General features: G+C 37.7%; 1 protein-coding gene and 2 long non-coding RNA genes across 3 annotated transcripts; 2 read left to right on the plus strand and 1 right to left on the minus strand.

The window, feature by feature from the left end:
• Positions 1 to 4184: 4184 nt before the first annotated feature.
• LOC113469667 lies at positions 4185 to 5474 on the minus strand. Its single transcript, XR_003393011.1, has 2 exons — positions 4733 to 5474; positions 4185 to 4554 (listed from the first exon to the last, which is right to left on the minus strand). It is a non-coding gene; the product is annotated as an uncharacterized LOC113469667 (long non-coding RNA).
• A 567-nt stretch (positions 5475 to 6041) lies between these two features.
• LOC113469668 lies at positions 6042 to 6632 on the plus strand. The gene is made up of 2 exons (XR_003393012.1): positions 6042 to 6179; positions 6428 to 6632. It is a non-coding gene; the product is annotated as an uncharacterized LOC113469668 (long non-coding RNA).
• A 190-nt stretch (positions 6633 to 6822) lies between these two features.
• LOC113469671 lies at positions 6823 to 8798 on the plus strand. Its single transcript, XM_026827535.1, has 3 exons — positions 6823 to 7198; positions 8147 to 8362; positions 8746 to 8798. Exons 1-3 carry the CDS (start codon positions 7003 to 7005, stop codon positions 8796 to 8798), a joined length of 465 nt encoding a protein of 154 aa, XP_026683336.1. The 5' UTR covers positions 6823 to 7002.
• Positions 8799 to 18435: the final 9637 nt, after the last annotated feature.

Consider the following 18435-nt stretch of genomic DNA (forward strand, 5'->3'; position numbering starts at 1 on the left):
AATTTTGATACATGTAAGGCGCTCGCGTTAACATGTTCGTTACATTACGTATGTGTGGACCCGGCATTAGGCGCTTTAATACCAAGGACAGTAGGTCCTTCGCGCCGATCGAGTATACATACTTGTAGATGTGTTCACAAGAATTTCTTAGAAGTGAGAAAACAAATTCATCAAAAATAAACAGGAAACCTCTGCTAATCAATAAATTGAAAATAAATCGAGGACTGCCTCTCCAACCAGATTGGAAATGTCGGTCGCTAGGCACACGATGTTGCGGTATAGATTAAGGATTGAGAAAAAGGGGGAAGTGTTAGCTCTATCATGTTAGGTACGTCAAGTATTCGTTTGGGGGTGCCACAGGAATGTGGTTTGGTTCTTGGGATCCAAGGCACAAGAATGCATCCCTAGGTAACGGGTTAGATTACCAAATATTTTCATTAAATTCATAACAAAGGTCAGTACTGGTAGGCAGAGGTACACATGGCTGGTTTAATCGGGTCCATTAGAATTGTATATTAAAATGTATTTACTTCACAGATAAATAATAGATTCTATCATAATATCTGATGTAAAAAAGCTCTGGGAATCGACTATGGTATACCGGACTCCTTTGATACTCCTAAGTGTAGGCCCCTGACAATTAATAATTACTCTTCAATAAAACTAATTGTATTGATTGCTATACAGTACAAAGCGTAGTACTTACTTACTATTACTATAGGTGTTTAGTATATCAGTATAGTTTGATTTCAGAACCAACGCGATGGTAAATAACCAATAGGGACGGTAAATAATTGACGCCTTCTTTTTAAAAAGGACCCAATCCCAAGAAGCGACGAATTCAAATCGAATAGAGCTGAGAGCAAAAACCTCCTTATGCGGTACATCTTTACCTAATAGTTCTTTTAGGCCGGGGTCTATAGAGTGATTTTAAACTCGGATTAAGATTCACTCTCGGATTAAGCAGATTGATTGGTTGATTTTTAAAAAAAAAATAGCCAATCAGACAGCCAACCATCGGATAGATGGAAAGATCCTTGTTATGTATTGCTTAAGCCGAGATTATAACTTAAACGGAGTTTAAACTCACTTTCTAGATTCGGCTCTTACTCAAAACTCAATCTTCGTCTTTAGGAGACCTTCTCGGATAAATCTCTTCAACCATACTCCGGAGTAGATATGTTTTGAATTGAGTTCTCTTTCAAGTGGTAAGTCGGTATCGGTAGGTGGGATTTTATATATATCCAAGTAAATCTTCATTCCTCGAATTCTCGCTTAAAAGGAGCTTGAGAAAAAATAAGTTTATGCTAATCTGAAAAATAGCTTGTCAGATTTTTCCAAGAGATCCTGTCATGCGGTTAGCTGTAGCTGCTGTGAGGAAGTTCTGAGGGTCTTACCCCATCAAAAAAAAAAAAAAAAAAAAAAAAATTTTGGAGTTACTATATGTAATATGAACAATGAGGAAATGATGTCAGCTTCTGTCTTCCGTGGTAAAAAAGATCTTTGCAATCGATTTTCACGAGGGACATGGCGAATCGATTCTCGGCTGGGTCGAAGAAATGGATTTTTAAACGATCGATTGGGTGCGGTCGCCGAATTGAGAGTAAAACTTCCATCACTAAAAACCTTAGCAATTAATCATACCTACCCACGGTAACTTTAAATCTCTATAAACAATGTTTATACCATTCTATTTTCTCTTCCAAATTTCAGAAAAGTTAACCATCCAAGTGGCAGACATTGTTGTACCGGCCGCTCACCCTCAGACTGTCTGACAAACCTGGACGGCAAGTGTGACACGTGTGTGGCGGAAAAAGCTTCCGACTCTTTAGTCTTCAGACCGTTTGAGAGACACGTAATCGGAAGCTTTTTTCGCCGCACACACATTCCGGTGCGACGGACTAACGGACCTATGTCTGTCAGACAGTCAGAGCATAAAGAGATTAGGTTCCTTCTTGGAATGGATGCCTCTCTCCTATCCTGGCTCGTTTCTCTCCTCGATTTCGGGACGATAAGACCTCAACAGTTCCAGTTCCCTCTATCAAACCTCTTGGAAAAAAATAACTTTTAAATAGGTACCGTTACAAAAGTTACAGAAATGAGTTTTCATATTAGCGAATGGCTTCTTGGAGTTCCTACTGACCTAAAAGACCCCCCCCCCCCAAAAAAAACGCAACTTCGAACCAAAGTTGTGACTTTGCCGATGTGTGAATAGCTCATCCCAAAAGGGGATTCAGCTAAAAACACCTATAGGTACATTCCTACGTACATATCTGTGTAATACTCGTATACTCTTTATCATGCCTGAGTGGAGAGCCTCTGAGCATTTTAACATTTCCTGAACCAACAGTCCAATACCAGGACAGCACGGTCCCGTTGACAAGTCTATCTGCCTGTCCACCTATCTGGTAATGTCTCTATTTGGTTTGATTTATTGAGCACGACTCAATGCATTTAACATTATTATTTCATTATGGAGAAACTCTAGTTTTTTTTCGATACAAGCATAAAAAAAAGAACAACCTCTTTAGCTATTTACAAAAAACATTTGTCTAGGTACTTTTAATGTTGTAGAATCGATACAAGCATAAAAAAAAGAACAACCTCTTTAGCTATTTACAAAAAACATTTGTCTAGGTACTTTTAATGTTGTAGAAAAAAAAAAAACAAACTCCGGAGTAGATATGTTGTTTTGAATTGAGTGCTCTTCCAAGTGGTAAGTCGATATCGGTAGGTGGGATTTTATATATATCCAAGTAAATCTTGGAGCACAGCTGATCCAGAGCCTAACTCAACGTTGGGGCCAGTTTGCAGGATTCCAGGGGCAAACAACGTGAAGTTTAAACAATCAATTTCTTGTACGCAAGAGCAAGAAGTAATCAGATGTATGACATGGAATATCGGATCACTAACAGGAAAGAGCATAGAAATTGCTGAAGTGATGAGAAGAAGAAATGTTCAAATAACTTGCTTGCAGGAAACAAAATGGAAGAACCTAGACGAAAATAAATGCAGATATTTGGAACCTGGGAATGAAGATTACAAGCTGTACTATCACGGAAAAGACCAAAAAAGAAATGGAGTTGCAATTGTTCTCCACAAAAAGTATCATAATAATGTCATCAAAATATCTTGTGTAAGTGACAGAATCATGCAGATCAAGTTGGTTATTCAGAACAAAATTTTCAATATTATAAGTGCATATGCTCCTCAAGTTGGCTGTGACATAACAGAAAAGAACGAGTTTTACGATCAGCTGGAAGATGTATTGCAGGCAATTCCTGAAAGTGAGATGGTCATGATGGGAGCGGATATGAACGGTCATGTTGGAAGTTCTAACTGTGGACACGAAACCAGTCACGGTGGATTTGGATATGGACATAAAGGAAAGGAGTGAGGGGCTTGGCACGTTGAAGACAAAAGTCTCCGTTGGATCACTGAAGTTAAGCAACGTCGTAATGTTGGTATCTAGACGAGTGACCTACAGAGACGGGACCGTTCTTTGAGTATATTGGGATGTAAAATCCAATAACTGACTAAGAACTTCTGAGAAGACGGTAGACTCAAATACTTCTAGTGCAGATAGTGTCAACCCTAGTTCATCAAAAATCGTCTCAAAGAGGTATGAAAAACTAAACAAACGGTTCAAAAGTACTGACTGAATTGCTGAATGGAATATGGATTCGATAGAAACACATTAAGACCAGATTGAAGAACAGAACTGAACCAGGAAATGAAAACCACATTAATAGACCATAGTGATCCCCAGCAAGCCAAAGTTGTGAATATTTATCACAGCATCAAATCAAATGAGTAATAATAAGTTTTAATAAATTGATGCCGGGTAACGTAATGAACAATAGTGCAATGTAAACCTTTAACTTAAACCGTGTGATAGAACATGACCCAATCCTAAACCCTAACCCAGGGGCGTCCTGGTACTTTCAAGTAATCCTTCGGGGCTCAGGGGTGCCACAGGAATCTGGTTTGCGGTTTCGTATTAGCTTAACCCATCCTTCAGGGATTTTTGCCCTAATAACACCTAAGCCTCGGAGTGGGCTTTTTGTGTATAAGGTTTGCGCTTTGGTCTAATTTTCGATTTCGCATTTTGATAATCGTAATTTTGGGGGTGCCACAGGAATCTGGTTTGCGGTTTCGTATAAGCTTAACCCATCCTTCAGGGATTTTTGCCCAAACACCTAAGCCTCGGAGTGGGCTTTTTGTGTATAAGGTTTGCGCTTTGGTCTAATTTTCGATTTCGCATTTTGATAATCGTAATTTTGGTCCTCCAGATTCAAGGTTCGATTCCCCAGAATTTTTATTATTTTCATACAAAGGGGGGTACAGACGGCTCATAGGCTGATTTGATCTAGTTCATTAGAATTCGACAGTAAAACTAATAATTTACACTAATGTCTCCAAGATTTAATCTTGGTTATACCGAGCTCATTTCATGCTCCTGGCTTAGGCCCCTGACAATTAATAATTACTCTTCAATAAAACTAATTGTATTGATTGTTATACAGTATAAAGCGTACTATAGGTGTCTAGTACCTCAGTATAGAACACTAAAACTAATAATTTACACTAATGTCTCCAAGATTTAATCTTGGTTATACCGGGCTCATTTCATGCTCCTGGCTTAGGCCCCTGCCAATTAATAATTACTCTTCAATAAAACTAATTGTATTGATTGTTATACAGTATAAAGCGTACTATAGGTGTCTAGTACCTCAGTATAGTTTCAGAACTAACGCGATGGTAAATAACCAATATGGACGGTAAATAATTGAAGCCTTTTTTATAAAAAGATCAAGCTCTAGTAACTAACGGCCGTAGATTGACGAGATGAATCTATGTTATCGAGGCAGTGTGGGCGGTTTCAGTCGACATCAATCGACTGTCGACTATATATATACACAGCTTTACAGAGAATTTTGAAAGTGAAAATCTTGTGTCTGTGTACGTAGAGCAAAATTTTTCTATAAATTGTAGTGTAGAATGTAGATGCACCATAAATCTGTTTTACTCAAAGCTCAAACATCTTTTACCGCATGGTTCTTTTACTCAAAACTCGATCTTCGTCTTTAGAGGAGACCTTCTCGGATAAATCTCTTCAACCAGATTGGAAATGTCGGTCGCTAGGCACACGATGTTGCGGTATAGATTAAGGATTGAGAAAAAGGGGGAAGTGTTAGCTCTAACTTAAACCTATTACACCTATTTCAATCTGCTTTCCTTTTACATCATATTTGATTAGAGTTTGAAACAATAAAAACGCGATTAAAAACCAGAGCGGTGGTTACATCAAAACCTTCATGCAATCTGGGCCGCTTTGTGTTATTGTTACCTTTACCTATAAACTTTATATTGTTACCAATTTGTTTGCAAAACCTTGGACTTTGTAGATAGAATGATTTGGTACCTCCCTGCCTTCCTCTCGGATGAAGGATACCTAGGTATAATCTACGTTAGAAGGACCAGAGCGCGTGGTTACATCAAAACCTTCATGCAATCTGGGCCGCTTTGTGTTATTGTTACCTTTACCTATATAAACTTTATATTGTTACCAATTTGTTTGCAAAACCTTGGACTTTGTAGATAGAATGACTTGGTACCTCCCTGCCTACCTCTCGGATGAAGGATACCTAGGTATAATCTACGTTAGGAGGAGGACTTTGATAGACTAACTAAAAGATACTGTCAATTTTCAAGGGTACAAAAGGGTGTACACGTGTTAGAAAAAAATTAACTTCGTTTTTACTTCATCAGATTTGATTGAAAGTTTTATTTTATTATTATTATTTTTTTCTTTTCTTTTTTTATATGTATCAAAAATACTTTGATCGACTTGTGAACTTTATAGGTACCTACCGGATGCAAAATCGGATCTATCGATTAGATCTGATGATGTGAGACGTATTGAACTTACCGAACATTTGCACGTGTCTAATATTTCTACTTCAGTGGTGGTATTGTCAATGGTGGTGTTATGTCTGTAGATCATGTCTGAAACAGAAACAAAATAAACACGTCGAGGGCTATGTTGCCGTTTTTGAAGTTTCTGTAACGATTTTGAGCGTACTTTTTATCAATTTTGGCAACAGTGGAGTCCATGTGTGTATACAGCTGTATGGGTGTGTTATTTACATATTTATTTATGAATTAAGATTGAATAGGTACTATTATCTAAGTAAAAGGCTCACAATGAAAGGCAAATTAGTGGTTGGGTAGAAGTAGAAGAGCTTCTTTAGAAACCCTTTTAAAGAAAACCAGAAAAAAATACGTACATAATAACAACAAGATGCTAAACACAAAATTGCATATTTCAGCTCAGTATTGAAAGAAACAGTTTAACGAAAGATTTCGTAACAAAATGCAACACAAAAACAATAAATCCATAAACACTCCGGTTCATAAAAGTAAGGTACTATTAACGTTTTATTTACACTACCCATCAGAGTGCCCACTTGCCCAGTATCATTTCAGTATCAGTTGTCTGCGCGTTGATAACTGTACGATCGATTGTGTACTTTGATAAATAATTACCTACCTAATGTGAATTTTGATCACAGCGAGTTGTAAATCTAATTAGTACGATAAATGTAAATCTAATCTAATGTAAGATCAATTTAAAATATTGAGTTTCAAAAGGACAACATGCATCGAAATGATTTATGAGGGGTCATTCTCATAAGATGATAGCGAAATGTGAGCTTATAGCTCAATATGTGTGATCTTGTTCTTAATTTATTTTATTTTTATTTTATAAGTTTCCATTTATTGGTTTTTCAGAACAACTCTCTCATCAAATAAATTGTTAACAAATGGTATACCCATCCGTAAGTTTCGTTTCATTTGTGATTTAAATTTGAAGGGACCAATAAATGAGACAATTTAGTACTCATAGGTAGATAGGTATAACGTACAGCATAAAGCCAGGGAAATCCGTTATCTCTTACACATTGAATTTGGTTTTCCCTGACAATTCTTCTGCAAACTATGATCTCCAATACAAATCTGTGGACATATTCAGTTGTGCTCAGTGTAGGTTTAGGCGTGACCCTAGCATCCGTTGTATACCTCAAGAATTCGCGCTGGAAAAAGCGGTTTAATCGGAGTGCCAAGAGTGTTCCTCCAACCCGTTGGAAACACATTGGTAAAGTAAAAGATGTGTATATTTACCCTCTCAAATCAGGCCATTATATTCCCATCCATGTTGTACCGGCCGCTCACCCTCAGACTGTCTGACAAACCTAGACGGAAAGTGTGACAGGAGTGTGGCGGAAAAAGCTTTCGACTTTAGTCTTCAGACCGTCTGAGAGAGATGTAATCGGAAGCTTTTTTCGCCGCACATACATTCCGGTGGGACGGACTAACGGACCTATGTCTGTCAGACAGTCAGAGCATAAACAGATTAGGTTCCTTCTTGGAACGGATGCCTCTCTCCCATCCTGGCTCGTTTCTCTCCTCGATTTCAGGACGATAAGATCTCAATAGTTCCAGTTCCCTCTAATAAAACCTCTTGGAAGAAAATAACTTTTAAATACCGTTACAAAACTTACAAAAATGAGTTTTCATATTAGGGAATTCTTTTGAGTTCCTACTGACCTAAAAGACCCCCCCCCACAAAAAAAAAAAAAAAAAAAAAAAAAAAAAAAAAAAAAAAAAAAAAAAAAAAAAAAAAACCGAGTGTTGTTTTCGTTTCATTTGTGATTTAAATTTGAAGGGACCAATAAATGAAACAATTTATTAGGTAGATAGGTATAACGTACAACATAAAGCCAGGGAAATCCGTTATCTCTTACACATTGAATTTGGTTTTCCCTGACAATTCTTCTGTAAACTATGATCTCCAACACAAATATGTGGACATATTCAGTTGTGCTCAGTGTAGGTTTAGGCGTGACCCTAGCATCCGTTGTCTACCTCAAGAATTCGCGCTGGACTATGATCTGCAATACAAATCTATGGACATATTCAGTTGTGCTCAGTGTAGGTTTAGGCGTGACCCTAGCATCCGTTGTCTACCTCAAGAATTCGCGCTGGAAAAAGCGGTTCAACCGGAGTGCCAACAGTGTTCCTCCAACCCGTTGGAAACACATTGGTAAAGTAAAAGATGTGTATATTTACCCTCTCAAATCAGGCCATTATATTCCCATCCAGAGGGGTTATTGTGACGTCAGAGGGTTGAAATATGAGGTTCAAGATGGCTGTTTGGAGGATAGAAGTTTCGTTCTGTTTAATGAGAAGGAGAAGAATTTCATTTCCAGCAAACAGTTCAATCATTTGCTTCTTATTCAAACGGAGTATATGGGCGGTGGAGCTTTCCAGTTTAGCGTCTACAATCAGCCTTCCTATGGTAAGTCAGGAATTTGATACTTGTTTGAGGACTTAGTAACTTTTTAAGTACCTAATAAAACTATGTGTAATATGAACAATGAGGAAATGATGTCAGCTTCTGTCTTCCGTGGTAAAAACATTTAAACTTTAGCACACTGGAGTTAAAGTGGAAGAACTCTATTATTGGGCTATTTCCCTGATTTAGGTTGTTGAAACGCTATACTATACCAGCTATGAAGTTCAATATTAGAGTTCCGGAACCCAGTCACTCGATTGGGATTCCGGCACTCTAGTTTTTTTCTCAGAGCAATATTCGATGTGAACCAGACCTGTTGCGACTTTAATCCATACAGTCTGTAGCTCTGACTGAAGAGTGAAGTCTGATTTCCACTATCCGTTCAGGTAACACTCCAGTCATAGTACGTTCAATGAACGGTCAAATATTTTACAGATAAGATAAGATAAGATAAAAGTATATTTGTATTAAATTTGTAGTAAATTTTTTACAAAGGTTGGCTTAAATTCTAATTAACAATACAAAGAAAATCAAATGGTTTAAAATTTCCAAAGACGAAGGAAAGAAGTTTCTAGACATTCAAAATCAATGGTTTGAAGGAAAGAAAATCAAATGGTTTAAAATTTCCAAAGACGAAGGAAAGAAGTTTCTAGACATTCAAAATCAATGGTTTGAAGAACACCTTAAAAGCGTTGAAGACAAGAATGCAAATGGTATGTGGAAAGACTTGGAAAAGTTCTGTTTAAGCTTTCAAAACAGGATTTAAAATCCACGAAGCACGTGTAAAGTTTTTGACATTCAAAATCAATGGTTTGAAGAACACCTTAAAAGCGTTGAAGACAAGAATGCAAATGGTATGTGGAAAGACTTGGAAAAGTTCTGTAACAAGACAGCTGCTCAGGAACTGGGAGTATCGAAAGGCAAACTGAAAACAGGAAAAGAAAGCTGGTGGTGGAACAACGATGTGAAGAAAGTTTTACAAACAAAGAAAGAAGCATTCAAGAAATGGAATATGTGCCAAATAGATGAAACTGTGTAATGCAAAACTTTTGTCATAACTTTCATTAAAGGATTTTATTACTCTTGATTTTTTCGCTTTTCGTTTTTCTATGATGTTTATTACCTTTAAATTACGAGTAATTAATTTTAAATTATTTATTTTCTCTTTACCCTATTTGAGTCTATTGTTATTACTGTTATTAGTTATAGTTTAAGAATTGACCTACTCTTTATGTATTGCTAAAACAAGACCTTCTCAATAAATATAAGGAAGCTAAAAAGAAAGCAAAGGCAGCTGTAGCAAAAGCTAAGGAGGAAGCAAAAGAAGGCTTATACAGAGACCTTGATACACCTGAGGGAGCCCATAAGATATACCGCCTAGCAAAGCAGAGAACTGAAAAATCAAAATCAATCAGAGCACCCAAATATATTAATGATGCCAATGGAACACTAATTACTTTGGATTCAGAAATATGTAAAAGATGGAAGGAATACTACTCAAAGCTTCTTAACGAAGAGAACCCAAGAAAAGACGTTACACCTCAGAAGAAGATATTTGGACCTGTGGAAGAAATAACAACAAATGAAGTGGAAAAAGCTGTAAACAAGATGAAGAATAATAAAGGAGTAGGACCCGATGGTATACCAGCAGAATTGTGGAAGAGCTGTGATCAACGAGGAATAGAATGGTTATGTATACTGTTAAACAAAATATTAAAAGGAGATCCCATGCCTACGAGTATGCGAAACAGTTTCACCCTGCCATTCTATAAAAACAAAGGAGATTCGAGGGATTGTGGAAACTACAGAGGGATAAGCCTAATGTCTCATACTATGAAAATTTATGAAAGAGTGATTGAAACAAGATTGAGAAACATTATAGAAATAGACGAAAATCAATGCGGGTTTGTATCAGGAAAATCTACAGTGGATGCAATTCAAACAGTGAGAATACTCGTAGAGAAATATCGAGATGCTAAAAATAATTTACATATGATATTCATCGATTTAGAGAAAGCTTTCGACCGTGTACCAAGAGAGCTCATATATGAAGCACTTAGAGCTCATAACGTTCCTGAAAAATATGTAGATCTTGTGAAAGATATGTATAGTAACACCAGTAGACAAATCAAATGCACATCAGGAACAACAACCAAATTTGGTATCAAGGTAGGAGTCCATCAAGGGTCAGTCATCAGTCCTCTACTCTTTATTGTCATAATGAACCACCTAACATCCCAAAGTATGACAGGACTTGTTAAAATACTACTGTTTGCAGATGACATCGTCATGATTGCTGAAAATGAAATGGGACTGCAAAACAAACTTGAAGAATGGCGACAACTATTAGAAGACAATGGGCTGAAAATAAGCAGAAAGAAAACGGAATACCTATTCTTGCCTTTTGAAGATCAGGCAAGAATACCACCGAAAATAATCTTACAAGGAGAAGAGCTTCCAACCTGCGAAAGATTCAAATACTTCTTAAACCTATTACACCTCTTTCAATCTGCTTTCCTTTTACATCATATTTGATTAGAGTTTGAAACAATAAAAACGCGATTAAAAACCAGAGCGGCGGTGGTTACATCAAAACCTTCATGCAATCTGGGCCGCTTTGTGTTATTGTTACCTTTATAAACTTTATATTGTTACCAATTTGTTTGCAACACCTTGGACTTTGTAGATAGAATGATTTGGTACCTCCCTGCCTTCCTCTCGGATGAAGGATACCTAGGTATAATCTACGTTAGGAGGAGGACTTTGACAGACCAACTAAAAGATACTGTCAATTTTCAAGGGTACAAAAGGGTGTAAACGTGTTAGAAAAAAATTAACTTCGTTTTTACTTCATCAGATTTGATTGAAAGTTTTATTTTATTTATTTTTTTTATTTCTTTTCTTTTTTTATATGTATCAAAAATACTTTGATCGACTTGTGAACTTACTTTATAGGTACCTATCGATCTATCGATTAGATCTGATGATGTGAGACGTAATGAACTTACCGAACATTTGCACGTGTCTAATATTTCTACTTCAGTGGTGGTATTGTCAATGGTGGTGTTATGTCTGTAGATCATGTCTGAAACAGAAACAAAATAAACACGTGAGAAGAGTTGGTAGAGTCTTGGATAGAGTGCGAACCAGAGTACACAGGCCTTCCTGTTAAAATATCTTGAAAGCTGACTAAAAATGTCACCTGATTGTTGAACTGAGGATCTTGGGATCAAAGTTTGTTGACTTTGAGTAGTAGGTATTGTTTTTTTTATTAAGTGGATACCTGTAGGCTTTGCTATTGGTTCTTTATTGTTTCCGTTTCTGCCAATCCCTCTTGGTCGATCATTTAGACTTGATCTGAATTCCCCAACTGGCGGAATCTATGGCATCTCTTTAGAGCTTTAGACGTTGAAAACATCATCAATACGATCATCATCATCATCATCTTATTTTGAAAATAATAATAATTTTAATAACAATAAAAAATAACCCAGTCAAGTTGCGTGCCATACACTCCATACAGTAAGGTTAAGAACAGTTCGAATTTGCATAATATGTGTCCAAAGAGCAGAGAGCACTTGCTATCGATATAATCTAAAGCTCTTCCCAACTAGGTAGCTAATAAATCACTTGGTGAATCATGTGGACAGAGGGCTTTCACCAAACAAAGTAGTTAGAAACGCTTTTGTTGGTATAAGGTCAGGACATAAGTTTCACCTTGCTTCTAAATATTAATTTATTGTGCCATTATTTTGGTCGAATTTCGCCCGAGTAAACTGAACTGGACTGAAACTTCAAAACTTAACTGAGTGCGTTAAGATACAAACACACTACCATAACGTCACGTGAAGTCATGGGGAGTCAGAAAGATCTACCTTCCACACCCCCATCCATCGGCACATAAGATAGTCATCTAGTAGTAATCCAATAGAAAAAATAATCAGAAAGGCATATATAGGAATCCAATGGGAAAAGTTCAAAAGTCACACGAAACTTAAGGTAGAAACACACTACCCAGTTTATGGGAAGCCAGAAAGATGTGGTTCAAAGTTCTCTCATGATATGCCGCGTGAGCCCACGTGACGTGAAGACAGTGCAGCCATCGTGAACGAAACCACCTACTCCTAATATATTTTGGGAGAACTTTGAACCACATCTTTCTAACTTCCCGCATGAGCTCACGTGACGTGAGTGCAGTGTGTTTCTACCTTTACCACTGTGAATGCAGTGGCATTTCAAACTGTAGACGGTCTCGCCAAAAGTCATAAGAAAGTGAAAGAACTGAGAAACCACTGAGAGCAAATGCCAGAAATCGAAACTTTTATGTAACAATAGGGTTTGTAACAATGGTTGAGGTAGTCGAGACTGCCCCTGGGTTCCCCTAGGGTGGCCAAGTTGACATTTACGGTGTTAGGACATAAATAGGGGCTCACGGTTCTGGTTGGGTGACACTGTCTGACGGTCTCATGGAGGTCCAGGGGCGGTGACTGATGGGGGTATTGAGAGATAATTAAATAAAAATGAAGAAAAAAACAACGTTTAGAAAAGAAAAAAACTTTTTTCAGAGTAAAAAAACTAGAAACACTGACACAGACAAACAGAGATAGCTGAGGGCTTTAAAAAATAGTGTTCTAATACCTGTCTCGTGCCCCTATTTAACGTCAGGTCTCACAAAGTCTCTTTTTTACACCATTCACCTTACGGGTTCTTGTTTCTTGTGCTGAGAACCATTTTATTACTGTCAGAAAGCGACGGCTTTCTTCTTCTCCTGTTTCTTCTACTTCTTCTTCCTCTTCTCCTTTCGTTGATGTTCTTCTTCTTCTTCTTCTTCTTCTTTATTTTCATTAATTTCTTCTGTGTTTTTGAGTCGTGGTACACGTGGTAATGAACTACATACCGTCTCGTGCCCCTATTTAACGTCAGGTCTCACAAAGTCTCTTTTTTACACCATTCACCTTAAGGGTTCTTGTTTCTTGTGCTGAGAACCATTTTATTACTGTCAGAAAGCGACGGCTTTCTTCTTCTCCTGTTTCTTCTTCTTCTTCTTCTTCTTCTTCTTCTTCTTCTTCTTCTTCTTCTTCTTCTTCTTCTTCTTCTTCTTTATTTTCATTAATTTCTGTGGGGGTATGAGGGAGAGCCTCGTTAGCTTGGTTGGTAGCGCGTCTGCCTTGTGAGCGCTAGGCCGCGGATTAGATTCCCGCCCGGGGCCGATTTTATCTTGAACGGATAAACCCATGGATTGTGCTTGGACATGGACAAGTACCTATGTGATGGGCTTTTTTCAGTCTCCGGATGATCTCCAGATACCAACAACACCCAAGATTACTTTCAGTGATCCGTAGGGAAGTAGTGTATTCAATGTGCTACTGTCGCGGGATCTTCAGCGGTTTTATGTCTCAATGAGGATAACAACTTTCCTAACCCTGGTAACCAACCGGAACCCTACCAAGTTTCAACTCCTAAAACCTAGGTCCCATCAGAGAAAATGATATGACAGAGTCCAATTTAAATCTGAACTCTTGTCCCGGGGCGGGGTCCCTTCTAGTTATCTCTAGGAGGGACGGGACGGTACCATTCATCCAGATGAATATGGCAGCAAGGAGTCATCGACCCAAAATGAAAGAACCAATCAGAATGCGAGAACTCCTTGCATTGTTGCAATGAACGGATAATGTTCGTTCTCGGAACGGCTGTCTTTCTCTCTCTCTTTTTCAAGTGTGTCCAAACATAGTCGACCGGCCGCGGCCGTCGCGCGTCAATCAACGAGGTGAATCTATGTTGTCGAGTCAGTGTGGATGGTTCAGTCCACACTGACATCGACATCGATGGATGTCGATCGACGGCCGGTCGACTATGTGTGGACACACCTTTGAACTTTGACTGGTTATTTAGGAGAAAAAAGACAATTAGCCTCCCATATGATTCGGTATCTGACATCTGTGTACGCGTGTCAAAATACACTGACAGATCGACAGCCGACTGATTTACTGACTCCATCCCTGATTATCCAGACGCACCGGGTATGACAGAGGTTCTTTTGTTTTCTCCTCGTGTAGTTTTCATCGCTTTGTGTTGAAAGTTCCTCAAGCATTACAGAGGACAAGATGAACGGCGCTATTGAATTTCAGATCCCTAAGCAGCATGCTGAGAACTCAAGGTATCATCATTGATCATCTGACTATTTAACCATTTAAATGTAATATAACCAGTTATAACTCCCAAGGTTTTAATGACGGGGATTTTACCCTCTCCATTCGGCGACAGGCTAACCGCCTCCTTACATTCACCTCACACGGTCTGATTGGGGTCGGAAAAAACCAGCAGTACGCGATTACCCATATTGTCACCCATCCGGATACCAGCCACGCCTAACGTTGCTTAATTTCAGTGATCTATGTGATCTTATGTGATCAGGACATCAGGTATTATCTGATAGTATTCTGACAGACACTGATGTTATTGAGGAAAGAGGTAAACGACCTAAAATCTACTGTTATTGTTCTCAGTACATTTTCGCTAAAGTCTTCCTCTTCCAACTACCAAGTCTTCGCTAATCCTGCCCATATGAGTAACCCAACACATTTTATTACCATTTGGTGTACTCATTTTCAAACCCAACAACAAAACGTGTTAAAAAGTTCAACAAGAACTGACAAATGCAACAGAAAAACTGATTATCTCCGAAAGATGTGCATCTAAACGCATTACAAGAAATCTACATGCGAGTAAGTACCTTCGTCAAATAACAGTCATACGGTGCATTTACGTTCTGTTTTGCTGAAAACTGAAATAGCGTATTAGAAATATTATGACTTGCTATCTGGAGGTTACATCTGGAGATTCATGCAAGAATACTTGGAGCTATACAAAATTACACATCCGATACCAAAGTCAGTAGCTAATGTAATTACGGATGTAGATGAGCATCTAATTTGAAAATAAAAGAAGAAATAATCGTAAAATAAATGTAATTAATATGATAATCCAAGTGGAAACGTAAAGACTTTGAAAGAATATAATAGCCCATAACTTTGCTAATATGTTAACGGAAGAGGCTGTTTACGGATTTAGATGGGTAAGACAAGGAGTATAATGTATAAACCTACTAACATCACACATCAGAAACTTGAATATAGGTGAAATTCCCAACGGACTTGGGATTAGCTACTGACCCAGGATCCAATGTATCCGTAAACTGGCTTATACCTTATCCATGCATTAACAGGAAATTAATACCGACACCGAGAGAGAAAAGGGTGTCAGAGGGACGAAAATTTAAACTGTTCCCATCATTTGGCACACCATTGTAGGTAGTTAAATTGGGAAAGAGAAGCTGTTTCCTTGTCTCATTTTCAGTACCTAAACCTTACTATCTTACTAATAACTTTCGTGTTAAAGGTTGCCTTTTACAATGCCTATTATAGTTCTCCAACACTTTCAGTATCTGTTTCAGCAAAAAGTTCAAAAGAGATAGATATCCTCACGAGATGTATAGGTAAACTTTTCAAGTCGATCTGAGCAAATAAAAGAAAAAGTAAAAACCTCGCAGCTATGTTTGGAATACACAATCCTAACCTATCCTAACAATGGGAATGCAATCCGACAGATTATTATGAGATAAACCAAATAACCCAAACAGATATCTGCGGAAGATAACGAACAATATAAAACTGAACCGTACGGATTATGATAACAGGGTTCTCCAATGAGTACGAAATTTTAATTCCAAAATTTGAAAAGGACTTTTTAAGTTTCAGGGTTCTCCTTTTTAAGACGAAGAGTATGAAACTCTAAACCCTCCTTTTTGCAAGAGATTTGATAGAGGGAACTGTAACAACGCAGGTCTTATCGTCCCGAAATCGAAAAGAGGACAGGATGGGAGAAAGACAGTCTTTCCGAAAACGAACCTCATTACCTTATCTCTTTACCATAAAAGTTCGCCCGGGCTGGAATCGTACCCGCGATCTAACGTTTACAAGACAGACGTTCCGCCTTTCTAGCTAGACAGGCTGGCAATTCCAAAATTTGAAAAGAACTTTTTAAGTTTCCTTGTAGGTAAGTAAAGTAGGTGCAAAAGTACGCGAAGAAAGAACGAAGATTAAACTCGACGATTCTGCATTTACAATAACAGAACCCTCGAAGTGTTCGTCTGATTTTGATGAAATTTGGTAAAAATGTTGAACACGTAATCTACCTAGGTACTAGAAATTCGCTCAATATAGATTTTGGGATCTTACGGGTCTATTGGAATCTCGAATGGGGTCTTTTTGGATCTCTACCATTCACTGGGCTACCAGTATGTGTTTCATTAGACTAACCTTTGTTTTGACTTCTCATTGAACCCTGTATATTGTCTATGTAAGCTTTTAATAATCCAAATGTGCGAAATAGAAAGTGGTGTTCTATTAGCATTTTCTCTGTTTGTAATCAGCGCCTATATCGGTATAACGGCCTAAAACCAGGAGAGTAGGCGGATGAGGCCTATAAGCGTTCCTTAGCCTTAGAGAGATACCTAATATGTATCTCCGCAATCTAAACACCTTACAACTCACCAGAATCACCAGATATGTGGAAAGGCAATATCAAAATCCCATCAGCAATCCCAGTTCGTATGGATGTGATAGGAGAATTCAGGAATATTAGGAATAATATCTTAAGAATTAGCAAGATTTTCGGGGAGAGAGAGAGAGAAGTTACGGGATACGAATTTGCTGAAGAAAAAGAAAAAAAAAAACAATAGAAATCTAATAAGAAACAATACTGGAAATGACAGAATGATGATGATTGGCCCGGACACAAATCTCATTGACGGGACTCGGGACGGGACGTATAAATCAAACAAGAAATTGAAGAAAAAAAGTAAATCATAACTCACTAGACAAGACAAGTGACGTGAGGTTTTATGAAATGTCCCTCCACAAAGCGTTCCGGGATACAAACAGGAATGTCCCAATAGTCAACTAGGCTTTCTACTGTTGAATGAAATGAATCCAAGAAATTGAGATGGACATACGAAATCAACTCGGTCTTTGCTCGCAACATAGAGGATTATCAAAATACATTATTGATTACATGCAGTTTATTTTAATTAAGGTACAAATTGATCTTATCAATACAATACAGATATATACCATTGCTAGACCTTTAGGCAATTCAAATAAGCAGAACTTACCATTGCGAATAATACCTACATCAGAGTACCTCGTACCTATGTACAAATATACATTGGAGTGCAAAAAACTCGAGGCAGTTTTAGTCGGACAACCTTTTTTTCTCCATGTTTTGAAGAAGTTTCCAAACCGTTTTTTGGTACCTAGTTGGTATGCATTATCAAACTAAAAGCTTGTGTTCAAACTAAACAATCATGTTGTGTCTTTTGTTTTCTAGTTAGCTATCTTTTTGTTTCGCTTGCTATCCATCTTTCTTGCTTTTTGCTTGCATCGATTTTTTTTTTTTTTTTTTTGCAGGTGAGTGTTGTACACGCAGCCTCGTGAGGACGATTGAGTAGCTAGGTACTTTAATCGAGTAGCAATCACAGTACACGTGTAAAAGATCAGTGAAAATTGGGATTTAATTAAAAGACTCTGCTTCACCACAGATAATTCATGATTATTTTTGGTGTTACTTCTTGTTATACCTACATATAGCTGCCGATTATGGCTACAGAAAAAAATCTACTAAAGCTTTGGGCATTATAACAATAAAATAGTAACTAATACCTAACTATTATGTAGATCACTGGGATCAATATTGGTTTATTTTCAAATCACTGTTTCACAATCAGACTATGTAATAACGGAATCACTATGGTAAGTACTCTCTAAGCTAGATGTACCTATGGTACCTACCTAGGTATTCCGTGCTAAACTGTCATTGGTCAGAATGTGTGGGAGTTTGAATTAGCATAAATATTGCATAAATGATAGGTACCTATACGGATCTTGTTGGTTCTTTAGATTTTAAGTCCTTTCGTTTTCAATCCGTCATCTATGTCTTTTTTTTTCTTCTTCTTCTTCTTCTTCTTCTTCTTCTTCTCCTTCTTCTTCTTCTTCTTCTTCTTCTTCTTCTTCTTCTTC

Source organism: Diaphorina citri, unplaced genomic scaffold (assembly GCF_000475195.1).
Source record: "Diaphorina citri unplaced genomic scaffold, Diaci psyllid genome assembly version 1.1 scaffold1181, whole genome shotgun sequence".
In the NCBI taxonomy this organism is placed as follows: Eukaryota; Metazoa; Arthropoda; class Insecta; order Hemiptera; family Psyllidae; genus Diaphorina; species Diaphorina citri.

Coding starts and splice junctions, on each gene's coding strand:
- LOC113469671 (XM_026827535.1), top strand. CDS start 7,003: ATGATCTCCAATACAAATCTGTGGACATATTCAGTTGTGCTCAGTGTA. Junction 7,199..8,146: donor TATTTACCCTCTCAAATCAG/GCCATTATATTC, acceptor CTCTCAAATCAG/GCCATTATATTCCCATCCAG. Junction 8,363..8,745: donor CTACAATCAGCCTTCCTATG/GTAAGTCAGGAA, acceptor CTATCCGTTCAG/GTAACACTCCAGTCATAGTA.